The 26,656-nt window shown below is 37.4% G+C and overlaps 1 protein-coding gene across 5 annotated transcripts in view; it reads left to right on the top strand.

Moving 5' to 3' along the window:
- Positions 1 to 26,656, top strand: part of Cnot2 (CCR4-NOT transcription complex subunit 2) — a 91,016-nt gene that overhangs the window by 34,388 nt on the left and 29,972 nt on the right. For 2 of the 5 annotated variants that reach the window (XM_032912651.1, XM_032912642.1), the window contains exons 3-4: positions 15,876 to 15,998; positions 25,993 to 26,059. In XM_032912651.1, coding sequence (XP_032768542.1) covers positions 15,876 to 15,998; positions 25,993 to 26,059 — 190 coding nt within the window. Of the gene's footprint in view, positions 1 to 7,630; positions 7,689 to 15,875; positions 15,999 to 25,992; positions 26,060 to 26,656 lie in introns of all 5 variants that reach the window. The other 3 variants (XM_032912673.1, XM_032912664.1, XM_032912658.1) reach the window with 2 other exon arrangements.

Genomic DNA, 26,656 nt, shown 5'->3' with positions numbered 1-26,656 from the left:
AGTACAGAGGTAGGCTTTAGTCCTTGTTGCTGTTTGCTGTAGGATGAAGGTAAGTAAGAGTAAGCAGATGAAAAAGTGAGTCACACACACAAGGCTGAAGTAGTCAACTACCTCAGTATTCTCCTCTTGGCTCTCGAAAACCTTGTTGACAGTAGGCCCTAAGCATTGTCCCGGTCAGAGATACAAAACAGTAGAGTGGAATAAACTCAAAACGAAGTCGTTTCATGTTTGGTTCCTTTGCATCTGTGGAGCTGCTAATGGGGTGGTGCAGAGTAATAGTAATACTGATGGCGGCGTGAGGCTGTTTGCGGTTCCTGCTGCAGTCACTGCTCAGTGTCAGATGTCACTTGGAATTTATAACCAAGATTGGAAAGTAAACCTTGGTATGTTTTTGGCCACCTGTCCCCCTTTCCCATGTTTTCCTGACCAACTAACAACATCAGGTTAAATGAATTCCCAAGTTCCTCAGGGTTGACTTACTGCTACAATATGCTAGCCTTCCTTTGTGGTCCATGCAAACATTTTTCCTTCTGAAATCATAAAATGACATCAAGGTTATTGTTATTACATTTGTTTAATCCTGCATGCGTGCACACACATAACATAGTGCCTGTGTGGTGGCGGTTGGGACAGCATGCCAGAGTTGATTGTTTCATTTTAACATGCTCCTGGTTATTGAACATAACCAGGCTCCGTGGCAGGTGTCTTACCCATTGAGCCATCTCAACTGCCCACGACATTTGTTTTCTAGAAAACTTGTTTACTTGTAATAAAATGCATGGTTGTTGCCCACCCTTAGTATCTTGGTATGTGTGTATATATGTGTGTTTAATAGTTCCCCAGGACCAAAATATTCTGTTAGGTATGTCTGTTAAGTCTAATGTCTTACTGTGATAGTGTAAATGCTATCATACTATTTTGTTTCCAAAGATTAAAAGTATCAGGTGGCAAACTTTGTATTCATTTTGTGACTGTGACTTCCTTTTGGGAATTTAGACCCTAGGCTTTGCTAAATAGCCACACCAAATCCCATTTAAGTGTTTCTAATAAAATTGGTGAGATGGCATCTTTGGAAGCCCCAGATGAAATTAGATGAAAACAAACGAAATTCCCCATGTATTTTTATTTATTTATTTTTTTTTTTGTAGTTAAATGTTGACATAGACGCAGCTCAGTGTTGATTGGTCATAGAACAGAGGCACACAGAGTGTTTATCGGATGGCCACTGGTTAGTGTGAGTAGATACTTTGACATCAGAATAGATTCGCCCCCCCCAATCTGTTACATAACTGTAAGAGATCCAGGGAAGGTTAAAATAAATGGTGCAGCCTCGCTGTTACCTAATGTGAGAAAACTCTTTAAGTGCTCCATACCTTTAAAGACTAGAATCAAAAGAATGCAATAGATGGACAACAGGTTGAGAAGAGAGGGTCTCAAAAATGGGAGGAAGAACAGAGCCAGCAGTGCCCAGAGGACAAGCTGTGTATTTTTCCAACATTGGATGAAAATAATAAAAGAGAGACTAGCTAGGGAAGCTAGGGAAGTTATCTGAAAAATCAATACTGCAAATTTCTTGAATAGTCAGTTCCCAAGAGGTACGTTAGGCGTGTGTTTGAAAGTGTACCACCAGTTTTGAGCTCATACACATGATTAGTATTTGTTGGACATTGAATGTCACAATCTATTGAGCTAGTATTGAAGACAAGTTTCCCTAGATTGAGAATAAACATACTTTTATAGTTTTCTAAAGATTTTACATTCTCCCTTTCATATTTAACTTTGTCTGAAATTGACTTTCTGAGTTAGGATTCCAGCATCTTCTTCACTCAGTCAGTTCTCCTGTAACTAACCACTACCCGCCTTCTGTCTGTCAGAATCGTATGTTATGTTGTTTTTGGCTACTCTGCTAAGCTTGTGCATGCCTGTAAATGATGTTTTCACGTTGTCATATTTATGTTTGGTATTTATGCCATTAACCTTGGCCTCAGTTTTAACTTTGACAATTCACTCTGTGACACATTTTGAATATTTTTAAAGACTCCTCCAACTAAAAAACCCCCAAGTTTATGAGTAGAATTATACTGACTCTGGGTTGGAGAGGGTGATCCTTTTACAGTTTCTTCCTATCTGGAAATTCTATATTTTTCTCAAATTCTTACTTTTTACACATACCTTTAAATTTACTCATATTTACAATTAAATACTTTGATTTGTGGTTGTAAATGGTACATCAAAAGAGTATATTGTATAGATGCTACTGTAAATCAAAATAGCTAATTTTTTAAATTGGGTTTTATATCCACTGTTGCAAAACTTTTATTCTTAAAATTCATCAGTAGTTTTGTGTTTTCATATAAGAGTCATTTGGAAATGATAATTTCATTTTGTGACTAGCATTTCTAAATTGACTAGTACTTTTGATAAATCAATGAAAAGTTTTTAAGAAGTAATCTTTTGTTTGTTACTTACCTTAGGGAAAGCTTTAGGTGGTTACCATTTTTAGGATGTTGATGTAGTGTCTTATATAGACATAGATTGATGTGGCAAAGAATTGTTGCAAGGATATTCCATTGGTTTCCCCTGCTTCCCACCCACCTGAATAAGGTCTTGATCATAAGTTGTCTTTGTTGTTTGTATGGCCCAGCTGGCTTCAGCTATGCTCCAAGCTTTTCTTGTTACTCTCTTGAGTGTTCCTGTGATCCCTTTGTGGCTAGAACTCTGTATGATGCCAGTTATTTGTCTACGTGTTCGCAATGTTGGGATTCTGTCTTTCCTGTTTCCCTGCCATGTTCAGCAGTCCTTTAATTCTGGAAATGTTCATGCTTATTAATTTTTACTGTTCTGCTCCTGTATTCCCATCTAAGAATGCTACTGGATCAGAGGCTAAAACACTGAGTAGGTGGGAGATGATCAGGTAAAGGTCACTTCCTGGAGTATCGTTAGAACTCAGTGTCTGCTGTACAGTGTCTGACACACACACACACACGTCTGTTTTCTGGCTTGGACTAAAAGCTTGCTTTTAAGGAAACACCTTGCTTTTACGTCTTTGTTACAGACTTTCATTGTTTATTGCTTGAGGCGGAGTAATTTTCGTTTTCTGCTTTTCGATATCCATAATTTAAAACTTTGACTTCTTTCATTTTCCTTCATTTTCTACCTTTCCTGTCTATTCTTTTTCCTTTCCTGTTTTTTTCTCCCCATTTCTTTCTCTTCTTCACCCATCTCCTGTTGTGTTTGGGGTATCCTTTTCTTACTAAAAAGAGTTCTCTTTTAAATGTATTTCTGGTAGTGATGAATTATGTTAGGATTAATCCTGTGTGTGAAAATTTTACCCTCATTTAAAAAATATTTTTGCTCAGTAAGAAATTGAAAATTGGTAGTTTCTTTTTAGCATCTTAAAAATAGGATACCAGCCAGGCGCAGACCTGTAATCAGTGCTTGGGACTGAATTAGGCAGATGGAGAATGTTAGGTGTACCTGTGCTGTAAGACCCCGCCAGCTGCCAACCAAACAGCATTTAAGAATGACTCTCCACTATCTCCTGACTTACTTCTAGTGAGAAAAAAAGTTGTTGGTGTATATCTTTTCTCTTTGGATACTACTAAGGATTAAGAACATTTCTTGTTTTATTATGATAAATTTTTAATGTATGGTTTTGGTTCTGACATAATTTTTTTCATAATTCCAGTGCCTGGAATTTCTTGTGTTTGCTGTTTTTATCTTTTTTTTTTTCCTCGTTTGTTTGTTTCTTTGAGTTTTGTTCTGTTTGTTTGTTCACTTTGGTCCTCTCTGGAATGTTTCTTGTGCTCTGTTTTACGGCATTCTACTCACATGCAGAGTTGCCCTGAAACACCTCCCTCCTTTCCCTGCTTACTGCTCTTTCCCCTTGCATGTGTTCTTCAGTGGGACTTTGTGCACTGCGTCTCCCTGCTCTGATGTAGCATGCCGGTGCTCTGCCTTCTTTTGCACATAGCATTTGATTATGACATTGTCCACCAATTCTGTGTCATTGGAAATCATAGACTATTTCTGTTGAGTTTTGGAAGTTTTCCTACATGTTCTCCATCTGACTGACTTCACTGCTCCTTCACATAGTATGCGCCCCCCCCCGCCATAGTTTTGTTCTGTTGTCATGTATTTCTTAGTATTTGTGTTGAGTTCTTGAGGTTAACTGGGGGATAGAGTTATATTACTTAGGAACATTTGATCCTTGTGAGACCCTTCTCTTGTCTCTTGTGTCTGTTTCTACCTCTGCCTTTTTTAAAAATCATTAAAGAGAAACAATAGATTTTAAGTTGGGGCTGGTTTTCTTCAATTATTAAGCCAGTATTTTTCTGTCCCTTGAATTAGTGTGTCTCTGCTCTGGCTTCTGGGTGTGTGCTCCAGTGGTAGCCTTTAGGGTTGGTTTCTTTTTCTTTCAGGTGGTTCTCTCCCCTGCGTTTATGGCTTGTTTCCATGCTTGCTGATCTTTACTGCACTGAAGACTTTTGGGAACCTTCACCAGTTCTCCCGAGCTGTTTCTCTGCAACTCATACTGTCTAGCTTTTTAGCTTGCTTACTTTAGATGCCTTGGACTAATGACAGAGCTCTAATTCTCTGATTTGGCTCCCTCCTTCTTATTACAGCCTGAAAACTCATTGAGTTAGTTAGGAAGGTCAGTTGTTGCCCCCTGTCTGAAAACAGTTGCTAGTATATTTTCTCTTAATTTTTTTTTTGAGTGAGGATCAGGCTGTGACCTAACAATCTTCTTGCCTCTGTATTTTATCCATTTTTAAACCGTTTGGTAGAAGAGGTTCCTGTTAGTCCATCCTGGTTGGACTGGAACTCTTAATATTTCATTCTTTGACATGATAAATTAGTTGAGAAGCTAGATGAATCATTCTGAATAGTAAGAATAAGACTTTGTGTTAATGCTTTTGACTCAGATGCTTTCTGTGTAAAAGACACTGTATGATATACAATTCAAAATTGACACACCAGATATGAGCACTTAAAAATACCATTTGGAAAGAAACATACTACAGATTGATAAATAAAATCCAAGTTGTCATGTCCTGTCTATTTAGTCTAAAGCAAAAAACCAGACAGTTTTCTTTGAGTTATCCTACTCCATGTTCTTGGTATGTAGTAGGCTCACAAACAGTTGTCATTTGTTCTCCTGGATGAAGTTACAGTGTTTCTTAATTTTTTAAATTAATTTATTCTTGTATATATTACATTGTGACCACAGTTTTTTCTCTTTCCTGAAGTTAAAATTTTTAATGAAAATTAGATTTTTGTTCAAGGGAAAAATGTAAAGGCCATTCGAAGAGAAGAAATGCTGAAGTCTGGAATTTGGCATATGGAGTTTTAACTCCTGTCAGGATGACAGCACTGTGACAAGGCTTTAAAAATGTGATAGGTAGAATAGGAAGTGAGACATTATTACCATCTCTGCTGCTGTCCTGTGGGCTGATTGTAGTCATCTGTGAGTGAGATCTTCTAAGATAATTGGCTTACTTTACAAAAGCACTTACATTAACAACTGTAGCAGGGGTAGTGAGCAGCAGGGCTGCAGCATGCCTGGATGGACACCATCCTTAGTGGGAAGTCCTCTAAACACCATTGGTTGTCACCATGATGATGTTATCCTGTATGCCTTAAGTGTTTTGAAGTTCTAATTTAAAGGTAAAAGCTGAAAACCTATGTGAGATTAAGCGCCTCTTTTCCTGTTTGTCTCAAATAAAATTACAGTTTACTCTTTAATTACACATCGAGGTTTGTTTGCTTTTAGTACAAACCAGCATCACATACAAATAAACCTCTTACTTATCAGTGTAATCATTTCCCTGGCTCATTAGTATGCAAACACTATTTTTATGCTGAAGTAGTAGTTTACAGGAGAGAAAGCTGGTTGATGGACCAACTTAATCAAGGTCAGGCTCACCCCACCTGGATTAAGTGTTGGCATCATGTGCATTAGCATATTGGAAACAAGAAGGGCATAACACTGTTGTGATGATGAAGCATTCAAATGCATATTTCAGTTTGATTATAAAAAACATTCAAGCCAAAATCAGGAGACATTCTCCAGTGTATGTGACATGACATTGGTGTTAGGAAAGACATAAGGACTAGGTAAAGTCTCCGCTTTAAAACAAAACACAAAATAACACCAACAAAACCAAGTAGAAAACTCACTGTCAGTAGACAAGCTAGTGAGTGAGCAACGGAAATAGGTGAAGCTGGGTCTGTGGGGAGCTAATAAGTGCCAGGTCTTTCCACTGGGACATCCATGTGAACAGCCAGAGGAGGGGGCCAGGAGCACAGGGAAAAGAGGGGAGAGTAGTAGCAGAGGAAATTGCGGTAAAAAGGGTAGGCTGCAGGCAAGGAGCCAGGACTGGTGCAGGTGGCCACTTTAAATTCTCTACTGCCTTTTATTTGCAGTGTTCCTCTGTAGAGAAAGTTCTGAAGTGTGGTATGCATCGTTTAGAACTTGACATAGCAGGCGCTAAATAAACATTTGTTAGATTCATTTCTGTGACCAAACATTTAGATGAATTTTGAACTATCTTCCCTCATTGAAGGAGTACTCAGCGTTTTTAACTGCATTACACCCAATTCAGGATTCTCATGCAGATAAAATTTTAGAATAACATGCTCTTCAGTGATAGCCATATTATTATCATTTTGAAGTAGCACATGTATAATAGAATGCCTTCATCTCTAAATCATTAGCTTCTATAAAACAAATGTACACATGTGAGTGACAGTGAGTTCTCACTGGGCGGTGTAGCTGAGTGACAGAGCACTGCTGGCAGTGCACAGCCCTGGGCTCAGTCTCTAGCATTCTTTACCCAAAGTGAGTAAATGATATTTTATTTAAAAATCTCATCTTCTGTTATCAGAGTGTTTTAAAATGCTGGTGTCAAATTTACAGTGACCCTCCTATGTCACCCGCTATAAGTGTGCACCACCTCACCCACATTAAAGTACTTTAACATTTTATTTTTTGATTAAAGTGACTCTCTGGTGGACAGGTCCTTATTTGTTTTTTATCAGTGTAGAAACACTTAAGAAATTAATTTCTTCTCAGGGAATATAATTAAACCAAAAGGCCTCTCATTTTTAAGACTTTACTGGTTCTATCTGTAATCCAACTTTCATTCTGTTGACTGATGGTGTTAACATGATCAGAGCATAGAGTTACTATACTCAGAGAACAAGAGTATGTCAGGAGTGGCTAGGTAGCATATTTGAACATGCTTTACTAGCATGATTTCGTGAAGGCCAGGTAAGCCCTATCCTTGCATATTTGGGAAAGTGTTCAGAGCTTTGCCCTTTTTGGTTGTTTTAATTAGTATTTTGAAGCAGTCTGAAAGATGATTCTGGGGTTGGGTAATTGAAGAGATAAACAGGGAGTCATAATGTTGAAACTGGACATTCAGATCTTTATAGCATGATTTCCTTATTTTTCAAAGAGCAGAAGAATCCCATCGTTTATCATGTTCTGGTTGGACTCCTTTCTTATCGTTTGCTGGAGTTTGAACTTCAGAGCTATGGTGTCAACCCTGCTGTAATATCTCAGGGGAGCTCCTAGTGTGGGGCTGGTGCCATGGCTCACCCTCCAACCTTTCCTTCTTCACTTCAGCCTCCAGCTCTGAGCTTTCCCATCCCCAGAGTAGCAAATGTTGAAAGAAGTTGCACAGGTAAGTATATGGCGGGGAAAGCTGGGGTTAACAGTGCTATATTCATTGGTATTTTGAGGGTGGGTGGGGCCGTCTTGCCAGTGAGTCATTTTGTTTAGAATTTTTGTGTGTGTGTATTCTTCATAAAGCTATTGTGTAAATGGTTAGATAAAAGTCTAGTGTTCAGAAAAGAAGCTAAGTAAACAGGAAAGACAAATTCATAGACCACCAGTTTGCCCTACAGGTCTGGTGAGGTGGCATGTCTCTTTAACGTTTCTTAATGCTTCTCCCACCTTTAAGTGTATGCTGTCTTTCCCGGGGTGTCAAACAGGTAGCTGTGGTTTGACTCCCCACAAGAGAAATTTCAAACATGCTTTCCTTTGCAATGGACAGGAAGCCTGAGCCATTTTGCCATTCTGGGTTTGAAATGGTAACAAAAGTAAGTAGGATGCAGTTAAGGCACGGTGTCTACACACAGTCAGCAAGTGCCTTTGAAGACTATTTGTTCCCTGTAATTCATATCTTGTGATGTGCAGATCCTTGAGCACACAACAAGACATTTGAAATTAAAACCAGGAAAACAAATTCTTCATAAGACCTAGGATAGATAGTTGAAGTATTTTCTTGGTGTTACGATCTTTAAAAGACACAATTTTCAGTGGGTTATCTCTTTTACGTTCTGAAGCTTTCCTTTTTCTGAGAGCCATGTAGAAACACCTCAGCAGAGGATCAGACCAGTTTCCCATTGCTTTTGAGACATGTCTTTAAGTACTTGAAGCAGCTTCTTTTTGGTGCTTAGACGATTTGTTTTCTAATTCTAAACTTAGACGCTTTTCTGCTGTTAACTTGTCTTTTCATTTGTATTTTATAGTTTTATATTCTGTATTTAAGGAAGAAATACTGAGTAAGTTTGGGCTATCCTAGGAGATTTCAAATCAGCATCTTACAGTGCTAGTTAGAGTCGATTTTTTTTTTTTTTTTTTTTTTTTTTTAGTGGGTAGATAGATTGACTATATATTTTCTCCTATAGATTCACAGTATTACGTTATGTAGAGCTTTGGTTATATGATTATTTTTTCTAAACTGTTTTAATGATTTGGATTTGGACTCGTATAAGGCTTATTGATAAGTACAAATTTAAGAAAATGTTAAAAAAAAATCACACACACAAAATGAGTTTATTCAGTTTGAATCGTGAGCAGAGTTTAGGAGGAGGCGTTTTGGTGGATGCTCTCCGGAGCACATGCGCTTCTATGGCGTATCTGTTTGGAAATGCCATCCAGAAAAAGTTGGCACCAGATGCCAAGTTTTAGATCCAGAAGATTGTCTCTTTTCACCTTTGCTTTTAGACCTTGAACAAACTTACATCTGTATAATTTATTCAAAAACTTAAAGACTATTTCTGAAACCCTTAGAAAGGACTATTAAGACCTGCATTTTCCAAAATTTTAAAGCACGGGTGTTTGCCAAGGCCCTGGATTTTCGACAAGCACCTTTCCAGTCAGTCTCCTGCACCTCTTCCCTTGCCACCTTCAGCGTTTACTTCCCCATGGTCACTTACTTATTGGACATTTTGCATTTACAAAACATTTATTGAAACAGTTTTGATTTGTTTTGATTTCTAGACTATTAATTTGACTCAAAAATTAGAACTAATTTTTGGTTGAAATTTGGGAGGGGCTTCTCAGATATAATAGAACTATTTGTAATAATCGAGACTCAAGATAGCTGATAGAAAACCTCAGTATGTTGCTAAGTCAAAAATCTCTTAGATTACAATATTGCAACAGTACAATATTTTGCTTAGTTTTAATGACCTGGAATTAAGCACCCATGCAGTAAAATTTAATCTGACAAGGATCCTCATCATAGTTTTCAATGCTAATTATTACTTGTTAGTAAAGTTGGATAAATTTGTTGTTTGTATACCTTTTCCCTACTTAGTAGATAGGGGAGAACCTGTGAGTTTGTGGAGTATATTCAGCTGACAAAAAGAGGTTAAATTCTGTATTAGCAGTCAAAGTAACTTGCCACCGTGCCCCGTAAACACTAAGAAAGGGGCAGGTTTGCCATTCTTCCCACACCCTGAGCACTCCCAGTGCAAATTCCGTAGTAGGAGGGACTCCGGGAAGCATGCTCATGCAGATTTGGGCTCAGGTGCCTGGCGTGCTGTTTGTCTAAGAGGTTTTGTTCTTTTCTGGGTTTTTGTCTGTTTTTGAGACAAGGCCTTTGTTAGTTAGGCATGCCAAAACCTCCAGGGGTGGGGCTGCAGAAGCATCCACACACCAAACTCTAGTTACTGCCCCTGGTTACTGTGATGGGACAACTGATTTTATGACAACAAAAGGAAGCCGTGGTAGATTGACTCTAGATGTGTCTTACCATTTATCATCAGTGTTTGGATGATTAACTTCATAATGAAGTTTAGTGTTTTGGGTGCAGTCATCTTAATTTCCTGAAGGATTAAATTCAGTTCACTCTGGAAAGTAATAAGTTAGTTTATTTGGAATGTAGGAAATTGACATATGTTAATTTTTGCATTCATTTCTACTTGAAGTTCTCCTTGGATAATTTTTTCCTTCAAATCCTCTCCCCATCCCCTCTTCCCATCCCCAACCCCCATCCTCCCCTCCAGTCCCACAGTGCTGAGAATCAGACCCAGGGCCTTGCTAAACATCAACCCTGCAACTGAGTGACAGCCTCAGCCCAGGGTTTGTTTGGTTGTTTGTTTTGTTTTGTTGTGTTTGTTTTTGTCAAATTCAGGTCGTCTTTCTCTGCCACCCGAAGTCTATGTGCAGTGCAGTTACTTTCAATTACTGCAGTACTCTCTGTTCAGTTATTTTTATGCTAAAATTAATGTGCATTTTTAAAAAATGGATGCGATTGGTGTTGTGTAGACTGTGTCTGTGGTATGTAACAGCCCATTTTGTACAGTAGTCTTTCTGTAGAAATCTGTGATTGTAGCCACCTTACTTTGTTGCTCGTCACAAAATAAGGACCTTCCATTTTGTTGATGATTATGTTGACCCTTAACACCCTTCATATTTTATGAAGGAAACACTCTATAAAGGATAGGTTGTATTTATGTTTGATTGTGGGTCTGCTATGGTTCCTAAAGGAGAAATGCTTAATAGATTAGGATCAAAGCCTGTGTGTGTACTTACCGAATACATAGCCTGGAGCAGCCTACTTACCTTCCAGTCCTGAGTCTTTCTAGATACAAATAGGGAATACTAATTGTTTGCTAGCTTTGCACCATTGTAATGATGGTACGAATGAGTTTTGCTGGATTGAGATAGGTCTTCACTGGGTAGCCCAGCTGTCCAGGAACTTGCCATATAAACCGGGCTGCTCAAATTTAGAGATCCAACTGCCTCTGCCTCTAAAATACTGGAGTTTGATGTGAGCCCCACCTGACTTTGCCTGAATCAGAACTGATAAAAGAGTCATTTTATCAATTAGGGTTATGATAAAGTGCTTTCTTTTCACTGATTAAGAAGAGCAGACCCTGTTAATTTAGCATTAAAATTTCACAGAAGAGTGAGCAGTGAGCAAGAACACTTTAGTGATAGCCACGTGTACAAAGGCTCTGGGGTACAAAGGAATTTGAGCAACTGAAGGTTTGCCCATAGTTTAATAGTGGGAGGGAAGGCTTTTTTGAAGAGAGGTCAGAGACATTGCTTACAGAGGGCCTTTATGCTTATTTGTTAAAAGAATTTCGATGAGATCCATGAACATAAATTTTCACTTAAATTGCTTGAATGGAGGAAAGTAGATTTAAGGAAAATGAAGAACAAATAGAAAAATACCCGTTTGGATGTTACTGGGGTGCCTTGTGCCAGTAAACTACAGCAGAGAAAGAAAGCTGTTGGCGGTGTAAGTATTTTGGAGTTTGAGTGGCTTGGACCAATTGCTGAGATCACATAGGCTACTGTAAAGTGGGCAGGAGAAGTTTGTGTGGTTTCTTTGCCTGTACTCTGCCCTGTTGACCAGCACTGAAGGGCTTGCTTTTCTCACCCAGCACTCTCCTCCAGAACTTGTTGTGCTCGCCATATAGAAAGGGTTTTGTTTGTCTTGGAATTTGTTTTTTTGGAGTGAGGTTGCGGGGTGGGGTGTTGTTTTTGAGTCAGGCTTCATGTAGCCAAAGCTGGCCTAGTCGAATTCCTAGTTGAACTTCCTGCTTACATCTCCCAAGTTGCTGCAACACCTGGGTGGATTGAAAGTTCCATTTTCCCAGGTTTCTCTCCCTGCTGAGCCCTTTCCTAAGTGTTTTGTCTTTCTGGACTTGTTCTTCTCCCATTTTACTTTGTTTGATTGGTTAAGGATTTGTTCAGACATCACACTCACTCACTTTTCCTTAGACAGGCTCATGACCTTGTATTTGTATTTCCAAGTTCATTCACAGATTTGTCTAGCCAGCTTGTCAGCTTGTTCAAGACTACAGCTTTTATTCAAGTTTTGTCATTATCCAATGTATGTCGGTTTTTCAGAATGCTGTAGTGAACCTTCTTGAACATAAACCAAGATACATGTAAGAAGGAAACAAAGTAGTCTAAAGTAGCACTTGCTGGGTGTGTAGGGAAACGGAAGATCCTGAGCCAGTGAGTCAGTTTGAATTCGTCTCCACTGACGCAGTTAGACTTCGGGAATACAGATGCTGAGTGGCACTGTCAATGCTGGTAGAGCCTTCAGTTAGGACTTGAGACAGGTTTTGAAATCATTGTGTATTTGTTACCAGGAAAGGAATTTCAGGGATCACTTCTGTGCCAGTCCAGCCTTTGCTAGCATTCTGGGTTTCGGGGAAGATTGGTCTCTGGAGATGTTTGTTAAGCATTGCTGTCTTTTGGATAGAGACATAGGTAGTCTGTCCTGCTTTTCCTAGTTCTGTGCTCTGGCTTACTGTGCTGTATAAAGCCACAAGTGCATTTCCAAGTTAAATTTACAAAGTTCTCTAGCTTTACTTCCCTGACCATTTAAAAAACTTACAGCCTTACTGTCACCCCCTTTCTCCATCACAGTCTTCCTTAGATTCTTTTCTGAAATTGTTGGTTAGATTATCTAAATGTGAGAGTTTTGAAAATTGTTTTGTAATTATTCAGACTTACTGAGGTTGGCTTTGAATTAGTGCACTTAAATACTAAGAATACCACAGGTGGGGACTGGAGAGACGGCTCAGAGGTTAAGAGCACTGGCTGCTCTTCCAGAGGTCCCAAGTTTCAGAAGACCCAGAGTTCCTAGCAACCACAACCATCTATAATGAGATCTGATGCCCTCTTCTGGTGTATCTGAAGACAGCTACAGTGTACTCTTGTATATAAAATAATCTTAAAAAAAAAAAAAAAGAATACCACAGGAATTTGAATTGGGTACTGTGCCTTTCTAAGTAATAAAATAGTACAGTTGGACATTCAAGCCAGCCGAGTGCCTCTGTTCTGTCCCAGCATAGTTCTCTGTACTTTTTGAGATTAAAGAATTCTTTTTGAAGAATGAGATTGGTAGAGAAAATTTAGTAATTTTAGTGTGCTTTTAAAAATATATAACTTATTGAGTCAAAGGAGTGATGAAAATGTTATAATTAAATGTTTCCCTAACATTTTGGTATATAACATCATTCCTTGGGGAATGTTTGTGCTTCTTATAATCTGGTCTGAGAATCAGGAAGAGTCAGACAGTTTACAATGTAAGCCCCTGATCAAAGAATGTAGCAATCCTTGTTTCTGATATAAAGAGGAAGTGTTACTTAAACTATTTTTTTAATTATTTACAAAATTGACTTTCCTTTATATGATATATCAAGATGTTTCATTATAGCATTAACATACACTCTCTCATTGATAGAATGTGGTTTCTAAATGCCCTTTATTCTTTGCAGAAACAAAATGTAAATATTTTTCTTTTTAATGCATATCCACTCATCCTTATCTGCTGCTCCTCTTCAGAGTATATCTTTTATGCAATCACCTCTCACCACATCTACCTCCTTTGTAGCCTTAGCCATCATCCTGTAGCACTACTTTCCTCGGTCTTCCAACTTCCATCCTTACACGGGCTGTTCTCACACATAACTCAGGATCAGTTACAAACATACAGTAAATCCTGCAGGCTTACAAAGTTCTATTTGATATATAGTAAGTAGCCCTTCCTGGGACTATATTACTTAAATTCCCACACATAGTATGAAATGTAGCCTATAATAAATACATCAGTCATACCACAGAGGGATTTGTCTCTGTGTTGAGAACTCTTCCTACAATCATTGCCCTGTGGCTTTTATTCCCCCTCTTTTTTTTTTTTTTTTTTCCATTTTTATTATGCTTACTCATTCTAAAACATCTTGCTATCCTGGTCCCTCATGAGTAGAATAAAGGCCTGCTCTTTAAAATTAATGTGGCTTTAAGAACACCCCTCTCCCCCATATTTCTATTTTGCCATGGATCAGAAGTATGTCATTCCTGTACCTAACTCTTGTCAGGGTTCACCTTTGGGGCACAGTGACTATTAGAGTTTTGTTATTGAAGTCATGTCCTTCTCTTCTTCCTCTTGCCCCACTTGTCTCCCTTTACGTCCCACTCCTGTACTCAGTTGAGAAAAGGCAGCATTGGTAGGGATATGCTTTTCTGTGTTTTATGGGAGACATTTGCATGGTATTAGGGTGATTTATTCTATATAGTTAATTTCAGTTGTGGAATTTTAGGAATCTAGAACTGGCCTTAATGATATTATGTAAAAATGTTCAAAGAAAAGTTTACTTTGTATTATTTTGAATTCATTCATGTGTGTAAATTTAATGGAGGATGCCTGGATGTTGAACAATGTCTGCTACATGCTTTTCTACGTGCTTATTCTGTCTTAGAAGTAGAGCTCATTAGCAAAGGTCCTATAGAGAAAAACTTAAATATTTATTTGTAGTGTTTGCAAAACAAAATAGCATATGTACTGGATCTAAATTTTTTGTGACTGTTCATTTTCTGAAATTAAACCTAGGAAAGGATGTTTTTTGCCTCTGTGTAAGAAAAGGCACTTAGAAGATTGATGGATAGGCATTGTCTTAGTTAGGGTTTTACTGCTGTGAACAGACACCATGACCAAGGCAAGTCTTATAAAGCACAACATTTCATTGGGGCTGGCTTACAGGGTCAGAGGTTCAGCCCATTATCATCAAGGCGGGAACGTGGCAGCATCCAGGCAGGCCTGGCACAGGAGGAGCTCAGAGTTCCTCATCTCTATCTGGAGGCTGCTAGCACAATACTCCCAGGCAACTAGGACAAGGGTGTTAAAGCCCATGCCCACAGTGACACACCTACTCCAACAAGGCCATACCTAATGATGCCATTCCCTGGACTAAGCATACAGACACCATCACAGGCATGTCTGGTGCTTCTCTGAAAATATTTAACTCTTGTTTGAGTTAGTGACTAAGACACTAAATTTGATTTGAGTATACTTAGAAAACATAATGTTATTCAAGTCTCTAAACTTAAATACATTGGCATGAGTGAGAAGACATATTGGCCTTAGTTTCCTCCTCTGTCTAGACTAAGTGACACCTTCTTATAATCCCAGAGTTCTGAGGCGAAGACGATTGGGAATTGAAGGCCAGTCTGGGCTGTATAGTGAGAGCAGATACAGAAACAGAAAGCTCATGTTGGCCAGTTGATAGTTTTGGAAACTTAAAAATTGGCATAGATTTTATAGGTTTTGGTGTGAGCTTATAATTGTTAGTGTTTTTATAAAAACTCTAGAAGCAAAAGAATAAGCAGTAAACAAAATATCATAAATTTGTACTGACATGATAAGTGTATTTTATTATATGTGTAGATAGTTGTGACATAAAATCCTGGAATGCCTTTGCGTGGTGATTAGACAGTGCTCTCCCACCATAGGCCTTCACTGCCCTTCAGCAGCTCCACAGGAGATACAGTACTTACACGGTGTTTGCAGTGTATGCGAGTACTCTGACATTTAAGAAGAAAAAACTGCATTCGGGAAAATTATATTTGTGGTTTAGTCTATAAAAGTTAGCAGAATTGTTTGCATCTTCTTGTAGGAGCAAGGGTGGGGTGGTGAAACTGTACCGTATAGTCAGACTTCACTCTTAGTTAATCTGTCTCAGGATCACAGCAGTATGCATTTTGTTTCTATAAGGAGTAAAGTAAAGCTGGACTTTTCCAAAATACTACTCTTGATAAAAGTAATATTTTTGTTTAGGTGACAAACAGCATGTTTGGTGCTTCAAGAAAGAAGTTTGTAGAGGGGGTGGACAGCGACTACCATGATGAAAACATGTACTACAGCCAGTCTTCTATGTTCCCACATCGGTCAGAGAAAGATGTAAGTTACGCTGGGTTTCCTCAGCAGCGGTGCCTGTGTCTAATTCCCTGAAGAGGAGCATGCGAACTCCAGGGGATTGTCTGTGCTAAGCATAGGTGTAGGTCCTGGGGACAAAAAGATAAACCCCTGCTTTGTCATGGGAAGTATTAGTTACTGTCCTGGGATTCTATAGCAATAATATTGTTATAGGAAGTACTCAAAGACATGGACTATAAAGACTGCCACTTTGAGGTAATCTGGGTTTTTTGGTTCATGAGAAGTATTTTTATACTAAAGCAAGTGTACTTACAAAGCTAAGCGAGCTTGTGTGCACATCCTGGCTGCAATCCTAGCTTGCAAGTTAGGAATGTCGTCCTCCACAGCTACAGCAGAGATTACAATCTGTGGTGCTGTGTAGATTGTATAGTACAGACATGCGCTCTGGGAGACTGTAGATCAATGCCTTCCACATGAAAAGGTTGTCAAATGTATAAGATATGTTTAAATAACAAGTCATTTTAATCTAGTTTATACATCTTTTAGTCAAACCAGTTATATCCTGATGCTCTGTATCTGTTTGACTGCTCTTTTCCTTTCAATACTTTATAAATTTGCTATTTCCTAATTTCTTTAGTAGTGTTCTCAGCTGTTTTAAATGTTTAAAATATGTTATGTAACAAATATCCTTTTTTAATTAAAGCTAATTATTACCAATTCACTGACCAATTCTTAGAAGGTCACAGATTGGCTCAACCTAAGTTACCATTAGGAACCTATTCCATTTCCTGGGTCCCAGCCTTTTGTCATTATTGTTATTTGAAAAATTTGTTGTTTCAGAAACAAATCATCAATACCTTATTTTCCCTCCAAATTTTGTGTACATTGGCTTTATCTATTTGGAGTCGTGTCACCTAGTTTAGAATGGTCCTTGACTGTTAAGCTATTTGATGTGTATTATATTTATTTACATGTGTCTGATTTAAGAGTTGATGCTGAAGATTAAAAAGGAGTGTAGTTTGGTGGTGGAGCAAGTTCCTAGCAAAGCCTTTGGCACAATTGCTAGTATTGCAAAAACGTTTGGGTGTAATATTTGATAGTTTCATTGCAGAAACTATAAAACTTGTGCATTTTACTGTGGATATGTATTAAAAGCAACATTTGCTAGAAAAGTATAATGGATATGCTAATGGAAGGGTGTAATTAATATGTGGAGATTTAAATCAAAATTCAGAATTGAGCTTATATGGGCAATGAATAACAAAGAAATGTCTGTCAGGTATAGAGAGATGTCTCAGCAGTGAAGATCACTGGCTACTCTTGAGAGGATCTGGCTTCTATTCCTAACACCCACGAGGCAACTCACAACAACCCATAACTCCTGTTTCAGGAAATCCAATGCCCTCTTTTGACCTCCTTGGCACTGTATGCCTGTGGTACCCAGACACACATGCAGGCAGAACACCTATACTCATAAAAACAAATACTTAGAAAATAGGAAATGTCTGCCTTCCAGGACTACTATGATTCAGTATATCTACTTTACCCAGAGGCCATATAATAATACTATTCCAATATAGTTGATTGTCACAGAAGTGACAGGACATTTTCCTTCAGGAAATTTTGGTATTAAATTAAGTAATATAATAGGCAGATGAAGAGTGAACTGAAAAGCAATACAGATATGCTTGCGTTCTGATGTTGTCTGTAAGCAAGGACTTATCTCAAAACCTGTTTCTTGGCATAGAAGATTGTTGCTGTTGCCATTACCTTTTTCTTATTACAAATAATACAGTCCGACTTTAACTTTTAAAAATATAGATACAAGGGTTGGGGATTTAGCTCAGTGATAGAGCGCTTGCCTAGCAAGCACAAGGCCCTGGGTTCGGTCCCCAGCTCTGGAAAAAAAAAAAAGAAAAAAAATATAGATACATAGATCAGAAACCTCAAATCTAGTTAGGACTAATTTACTGTTAGAATTGTAATTTTATACTTCAAACATTTTCACCAGAATTCTCACAATGAAAATTCCTGGAACATAGTGCCATCTTGCATCAAAATGTGTGTAATAACTTTTCATCTCATCAGCATTCCCCATATCTTTAAGATATGTAATAAGTCTTGACTTATCGACCAAAGTAGTTTATTGTTTTGATGTATAAGTTTCCTTTTTCATTGCCGGTATAGAATACCAAAGAGAAGTAACGTAAGGATTTGCTCTGACTCCACAACTGAAGGAGATACACTATCATGGCAGGGAAGGTATAGATAGCCTCAGGAGCCAGTGGTGTGAGGGAAGAGCTTGGCAGCCAATCACAGCGAGCCACAGTCAGGACACGGAGTGTGAGCAGCAGAAAGTGGGACCCGGCTGTAACCCTCAAGGCCTCTTCCCAGTGATTTACTTCTCTAGCAAGGCTCTACTCTCTGAGGGTTCCCCACCCTTTCCAAACAGTGCCACCAGTTGAAGACCAAGTGCTCAAACACATGAGCCCATGGCAGACAATTTATATTCAATGTATCAAAACAATGTACATATATTAAAGATTCTCTAAATGTAAAGTACAGATTTAATATACACTGAGTGACGTCTTTCCCAAATGGTTAATGACCATATGTAGTTCTTGTATCACTCAAATTTGTGACTTCTTGTATTTCTCTTGATACGGTCTTGACCTCTTCTTTTATTGCAAGTATTTTCACAAAATTTCCTCCTTAGTTTATTCTTTTTATATTACATAGATATTAATCGTTTTATTAAAATGATCCCTCAACATTTTCTCTTTAAAATAACATTGATGGTTGATGCACAAAACCTAAAAGTTGTACATATTAAGGGAGCACCGTGTGATGTTTTAATATGCTTACATTTTGTAATGGTTAAATCAGCCTAAATCGTTTCTGCAAACAGCTTTTGTTATTTTGTGGCTTTCTGTTTGTTTTCCTGTATGCTGAGGATTGAACACGAGGCCTGTCATGTACTAGATAAGTACTCTACCACTGGGCCATACCCCTAGCCCTAGGGGTTTTAAAAAATGTTTTCTGGTTTAGATAATTCTGGGATTTTCCTGTAGCCAGTCTTTTGCTAGTTTGTGGGTTCTTCTTCCACTCGTCTCCACCCTTTTTCCATCCTTTCAACCCCTAACACTAGATAAGAGACAAAAGGGGCAGCAGCTGCCATCTTTAGAATCACTTCCTGCTGCTTAGGGCTATGTTTGGTCTTTGCCATCAGGATAGCTGATTTCTTGTTGTTTTGAGTATGACTACTTAAACTGTGACCAGCAGCAACCAACCAAGAACCAATCAACAACCCTCACCCCTTTTATGGCCCTAGCATTTATATACCCTCTGATTCCAAATGTCACACAGTTGCAGAAACTTAGCATCCCTGTTAGAGCACGAGTCAAATCATAGTTACCTGTTGTGCACAGTATCTGAAGCAGCACCATATATCTCACACCTGGCATTAAAATGAAAACATATTCTTAGAATATTTCTGTGTTTTTTTAAAGAAGCCAAAATTTCAGAATTCTCACTATATTTTCCTATTTTATTTCATAACCTGATTTATAACTTATGCCCATTAGAAATGTATCCTGATTTAAGGTATAAACAGTGAGGTGGCAGATACTTGTCTTTTGTGGTGTTATCCAATTGTCTTTATACCATTTATAAATGACCGTGGGCCAGAGAATTCTTCTCTGTAAAAGCCAGGTAGTCACTTGGCTCTTGTTGGCTAGGAGGTGGAGTGAAGGATGCTACATAACTACAATGTAAAACACTCGTAGTCATGCAACCTACAAAGCAAGCAGTGTGCTAGATTTTGACCATAGAGAGTGATTTGCTTATCTTTGAATTTTAGAATATTTACTAAATGGCTGAGTGAAATGGTTCCCTTTAAAAGTTTTCGATGCTCTTGGGCAAGTTTTTAAAATTATACTGAGTCTGTATCTAGACTATAGTAGTTTGAATTGCTTTGGCTGTATAGACCATTTTAAAGACTTGCATAAGGTCTCCTATATCCCTTTATATGAAAATTTGTGTCATTACTGCACATTAGTGCTAATTTCAGTACCGATACTGACTTCCTTTCAGAAGGCTCGTTTTTGACTGGGAGAGTATCTCAGTAGCAGTCTGTTGTGCTTTTCATTCCAGTCTTAAGGAGGGTCCTGTGTGTGTGCAGATCAGGGGAGTGTTCCTCGTGGGATTGAAGTCAGTGTGGTTACTTGTGGAGGCCAGAGGTCAGAAGTCAACCTCAGTTATTTCTCAGGAGCCATCTCCTTGTTTTTTGAGTGTCTCTTATTGAGACCTGGGCATACAGTTCAGGGTAGGCTGACTGACCAGCAGTCTCTGTTCCACTACCCACCACACACTGGGATTATACTGCCCCACCATATCTTGCTTGACATGTGCTTGCTGGCACCTTTGTGCAGCAAGTACTTTAGCAACTGACTATCTCTGACATCAAGGAAGGCTTTGTCATTGATGTTTTCCTGCCATGTTGAATTGCTCTTCTGTTTGTGAATTTACGTATAGTCACTTGCTTTTTGCAAAGTTTTTAATTGCTTTGGTTACTGAATGTGGGCTGTAGAAACCTTAATATGAGTTTAAATTTCAGCTACATGATTTACGACCTGTGTCCTAGGGCAAAGTAAGCAGTTTGAATGTATGCACCTTGTCTGGAACATAGGAACAGTAGTATATAACTAGCTTGTGGTAGTGTAAGTATTGAATGAATAATTAAAAACTTAAAGAAAAATAACAAATGTTCTTCAGGTGCTTTTAATATGATTATTAGTATTAGTCCATTTATTCTCTGATTTTCAAGTAATTATGTATATCCTTGCAGATAATGGCCATTTTGTGTCATTTCTGGAAACGTTTTCAGATATAAAAATTTAATGAGAACATAACAATAAATAAGAACATAATTTTTAATAATTTGTTTTAGGAGACAGGTCATTGTGTGCCCCAGGCTACCTTGGGAACCACTATGTAAGAATAACGGAATTAAAGGTCAAGTCATTTTTGGCTAGTGGTTGAGTGAATGTTGATGTCAGTTTAGTCTGTCTTAATGAAACTTTTGGAGTAGGGGATTGGAGAGAAAATAATTCGACTTCGAATTAGCTCTTTAAGTAGAATTCCTTAAGCCTCTATGATGTCTGCAGAAATAATTAAAGTTATATTAAATACTATTATTATACTGTCACTTTAAAAAAGATTAAAAGTTTTTTTAAAAAAAAAATCCACATTTTGGCTTGCTGTGGTGACACACACCTTTAATCCCAGCACTTGGGAGGCAGAGATGGGTGGATTTCTGCGAGTTTGAGGCCAACCTGGTCTACAAAGGGAGTTGCAGGACAGATAAACTATACCTTGTCTCAAATAATTAATTAATTAAATGAAAAAATTCTACTTATTCTAGTCATAGAGCAAATATAATCTCCCCATCTGTATAACCTTAAAAGTATCTTTAACCGTTTGCTAGTTAAGTCACTAACCAGTTCTTTCGAATGACTGACCTCTTTGCAGGCCTTTAATTTTTAAGCATGACCTATAAGATATATGTGATTTCCAATAGAATGCTGAATTTGCTATTATAATACCAAATGAGTAAGAGTTTGCTGTGTGCCTAATACCCTAACCTATCAATGAGCTCACACCTAGTCTTCATTAGCATACCTATATCCTTTACAGATACTAATACTGACTTCCATGCCAGTAAGTCTGTTGCAATCTAGTATAAAGTAAGGATATCTTTGGTGACTGTTACTCTCATGATTAGTACTAACTACATATAAGAAAATGCTCGATTCTGATTATTTCTTCTTTCTCTTCCTCCCATCCCCCCTGGATTTGGCACCCCCTTCCCCCACTCCACGAACTTTGTGTGGTTTTCTCCCTTTTCATGTTTTCTGTCTAAATAATATTACCTGAGAAGGCTTCCCTTTGATCACTACTTCATAATAACTTTAATTTCAACTATCAGCATTATTCCCAGTGTCTTCTAAATTCTCTGGATTTCAAAATTCCATAGTTCTTGGATCATGTTTGCTGCCAGTGGGCCTGATCACCTGGGTTTGAACCCACATAGTAGTCAGAGAGAACTGAAACTCCCCTCCCCCCACACACACACAAATTGTCCCTAAACTCCATTTGGGAGCTGTGGGATATATTACAGCCACACACATACACATATGCACATAAAATAATAAAGATGAAATTTAAACAGCTTTATTAAAGATAAGTGCATAGCATTTGTCACTGCCTGAAAGTACCTGGTTATTATTTAATCCAGTAGAATTTAAGCTTATCAGGGGCACGGATTTTTGTCTATATAGTTAGACACATGCTTTTAGAGTCTATAGTAATTAGTAAATAATACATTGTTTTCATTGAAGAGAATGGGAATAGATACTGTTGAAAATTATTGGTAGATTAGAATGTTTAAAGATCTTTGAAATCACCTTATAAACTATGGTCTGGGTGTGTATGTCAGATTTGTTAGTTTGTTTTAGGAGATGGGTCATTTTGCGCCCCAGGCTACCTTGGGAACCACTATGAAAGAATAACGGAATTAAAGATCAAATCGTTTTTTAGAATTTATCAGCAATCTCATCTTCAAACAGTATTTGTAAAGTGAAAATGTAAGTTGGAGAGAAATGATGGGTCCATGACGCACCCAGCTTCACTATGTGGACAGACTAACTGTTTAGCCGTCAATTAGTAGTACGTGTTTCTCAATCCAGAACAAGCACTAAACCCCCAAAGGCCCACTTCTACATTGTAACACACCGTGACTCTGATAAAACTTTCTTCAGGTTTTCCAATTTTGAGTTGTTTCTGTTTGGGAAAGCACTTGGATTTGGAGTTTTGAATTACTGAAATCGATAGTGGCAAAGGTGTGTGTGTGTGTGTGTGTGTGTGTGTGTGTGTGTGTGTGTGTGTGTGTGTGTGTGTAGTTTTTAAAGTATGTTTTAAGTTGGAGAATAGTGTTTTGAGAGACAATTTGAGTGACTCTAGAAGTGTCCTTGCTACAGACTCCATATGAATGAATATGAAGAACGTTTTGAATTTAATCATTGCTACAATCAATTGATTGTATGTCTATGTCTTTCTATAAATTCATACTTTAGAACTAACCAGAAAGGAACTCAGACAGCATCATATATAGGAACTTGCACTAGCATTCTTTTTTTAGTAAGAGCATTCTAATCTTAGTAGTGTGTTATTGAGGAATTCATTATTTTACCATTTTTAAACTGTTGTTTCTGTAAACACTCTACTGTGTTGCATTCAAAATTGTCAGCTTTTATAACTTATTAACCATTTTATTTGTGTCTTCTGTCCCATTCCCTCCTTCTCATTTATTTTAGTGTAGTACCTCCTCCTTGTTCTTTTGCTTCTGTTTATTAATTTATTTGGTTTCATTTTTTAAAACCATTGCATTTAATTTTTTTCAGATTTTTATGCTTGTATGATTATATTTGTGCACACATGCATGAACATGCTTTCTTGGTCTCATTTTTTTTGTGTAGATAAGATACAGACAAAAGCTAATAATTTTTTTCTTGAAATAAAATTGTAGAGGGACTCTCACCATCCCTTTAAGTAAGTTAGATCAGACTTTAGAGGATAATTTTTAATTTTTTTATGTTTGTTAGAGAATTTTTTTTTTTTAATTTCAATTCCATCACCAAACTGTGTTCAGCGTTTTTTAAGTTAAGTACTTTGAAGCTAGAATTCTGAAGCCTGCACCATGGGAGATGGATGAAGGAGGACCGTGAGTTTGAGGCCAGCCTGCATTGCACAGTGGAGTTCTGTCTTAAACAACAGCCAAAGCTATAGTCTGATGTGCTGGGGAAAGGGGAAGGGGCCACTTAACAACTCAGGGAAAGAAATAACCGGGCCCACAGTATTGTAGCTGCTGCCTTTAAGTTTTCATTGTGTTGTTTGGCTACAGTGTATAGTCCTTGAGAGATGTAAACATTGCGTGGTATTTTAAACTGTGTAATTTTAAACTGGGGACATGATAGTTATTCTATAGGTAATGTAACACTTAATCTTTTTTCACTTTTTGCCCTTTTGAGATGGTAAAGCTGGGTTATCTACTACATTGCATTCTCCACTGTGATACCTTGATCTAAGATTTTATGTTCTTCTAAGACATTGGATTTTATGATTAACGTTTACCATTTCAATACATAACTTTTTTGAGGTCTTTTAATAGTTGATAGTTTGCCAGGATTCGTTTCTGATTTTCCTTAAGCTGTTATGTCTGTGAGATGCACTGTTTAATGACTTCTGTAGTATCAGTGTCAGTATTTACTGTCATGCAGTGTGGTGAGTGTTCACTCCCAGCGTCCTCTACTTTATACTGTAGCTCTTCTCATACTTCCCCAGGGCTCAGGTTCAGCACACACATCATTTATGTATTTCTAGCCTTTGTGAGAAAGTACACTAAAGTGTTTGTTCTTGGCATTAAGTATTCACTAAGTATACATTCTAAGATGTCCATGTGAAGATTTTTGTTCATCATGAGTTATGTGTTCATGTTGGCCAGTGTCTCATGTGAAACATCTGGACACACTTTGTTTTATAGCTAGTTATGGTAACAACTTCACAATTCCTAACTGTTGTATATAGACCTTTGTCACCAGCTACAGGATTATTAAAAATTGCACATCATTCATTTAATTGTTTTTGTTCAGCTTGGAAATGAACTTTTAATATGTGTATAAAATATTTATAGTTAATATGGTGACAGTAGTAACTATTGCCCAAGCAGAAGAATTTGATTGGTCATGTTTTGACCTATTTGATTAAAGGTCATGTAGTTTAAGTTTATTAATAGTCTTGAATATACACACTGGATGTAAGAAGGGATTTTTGACATTAAAGAATACCGTTTGGAATCTTGTCCCCAGTGTTCTTTTATTTCCCATTTTTATATTCTTCAGTAGAATTGAGCTTTCTCTTCTTTCCTAATCACTTATCTGGTCACCACCATTTCTTACCGTGTGCTTTGATTACGACATTAACGTAACAGTTAGCTGTGTATAGTTGGCCTACAAGATACTTCTCTGTAGCTCCAAGTGTAACACCTACAGAAATTGATCCTTCATCTCTGGAGAGTGCTCTTTTCCAGTCATGCTGCACTTCTGTGGTAGCACTTGCAATGCATTGCATAATATCTCCTTTTTCCCTACTAGCTTATAAACCTCTTGATGTCATGCCCATGTTTTGCTGAATAAAAATGTTTCAATGGTTGTATAAGATGAAATAATGAAACATTGCTTACATGTCCTCATGTATTCAGCTTAAATATGTTTTATAAATGGCACTCCTGCCTCTCTGTCTGTAAAGAAATACAAAAAGAAACAGCCTTTTTTGTGAACGTAGCATACCATTAAAGAATGTATAGTCTACCAGGAAAGTTTTTGTAAATTTGAAGGCACTGTACAGCAAGTGCCATGAAGTCAGTGTCACTGACTAAGAAACTCTAAGTCAGATGCCATGTCTGGGGTTTTATTTCAATTTTTACTTGTTTATTTTGCTTCGCTGATGGTTTTTCTCCACTTCCATAGGTGTATGAATATAAAAATCAACAAATATTTTTACAAAGTACAAACTTTCATTTTGATAACAGGCTAATTTAAAATGTGTTTAAATGCACTGACTAAAGTCAGTGTCACACATAAATTAAGCTGACTTTGAAAGGTTAACTTTGTATTTTTTTAGTAGCCACATTTTTCTTTTTTGACGTTAAGTAATAGTGTTGTTATACTTTAGTGTAACTTAAAAACCCTCATAGTATTAATTATTTCTATTTGAACAATTTCGTTTTATCTGGTTGTGGTAGTCATCATAAGAAATGTGGGACATATTACATAGTTGCTTCTGTTTGACCAACAAGGACTTGGGTTGGGTCTTACATTTATGGTATGAAATATAGACTTGTAAGATGTAACTACAATATTTTGTCTTCCTTTATGCTCTAATATCATTAATTTGTTTCTAGATGCTGGCATCACCATCTACATCAGGTCAGCTGTCTCAATTTGGGGCAAGTTTATACGGGCAACAAAGTAAGAATTTTGTACTTATTCTGGGATACTTTATGTTTAAGAAAAAAGAAGAACCAATTCTACCTTTATGGATTTACAGAAATGCTTAACAAGAGATAGTTAATTTTCAAAATTATATTTTACTTATGTAGTGAACCGCATTATGTTGAGACTTTCTAATTCTCAATTCGTTATTTCATATAGCATGTGTTGCAGTTTATTTTGATATTATCTATACATCTATAAATTCTTTTACAGTTTCTCAGAAATTTGCTAAACAATTAAAAGTAGTCATTCTTGTGCTTTTAGTAAAAGGAAGTCAAAGATTGTTTTCCTTTGGTTGGCTTAATGTATTATTTAGATCTGCAACTATTTATTGCTGTCAGCCTGTTATTTAGCAACAGTTTGTGAAATAGCTTTCATGTGGTAGAAAACTATTAATTTATATTTGTTTTGCTATGTTTTTTTTCTGGTTATAAACCCTAAATTTTTATTCATAGTTCAGTTTTTTCTTTATGTAAGATTTTGTTTTATAAAGATTATACTTTTAATGCGCTTAGCACAGTGCCTGGCGCATAGTAAGTGCTCAATAAATGTTAGCTATGTACCATCACTTAG

This window comes from Rattus rattus, chromosome 1, assembly GCF_011064425.1.
Source record: "Rattus rattus isolate New Zealand chromosome 1, Rrattus_CSIRO_v1, whole genome shotgun sequence".
Classification (NCBI taxonomy): Eukaryota; Metazoa; Chordata; class Mammalia; order Rodentia; family Muridae; genus Rattus; species Rattus rattus.
This window is presented reverse-complemented; position numbering and strand designations above follow the sequence as displayed.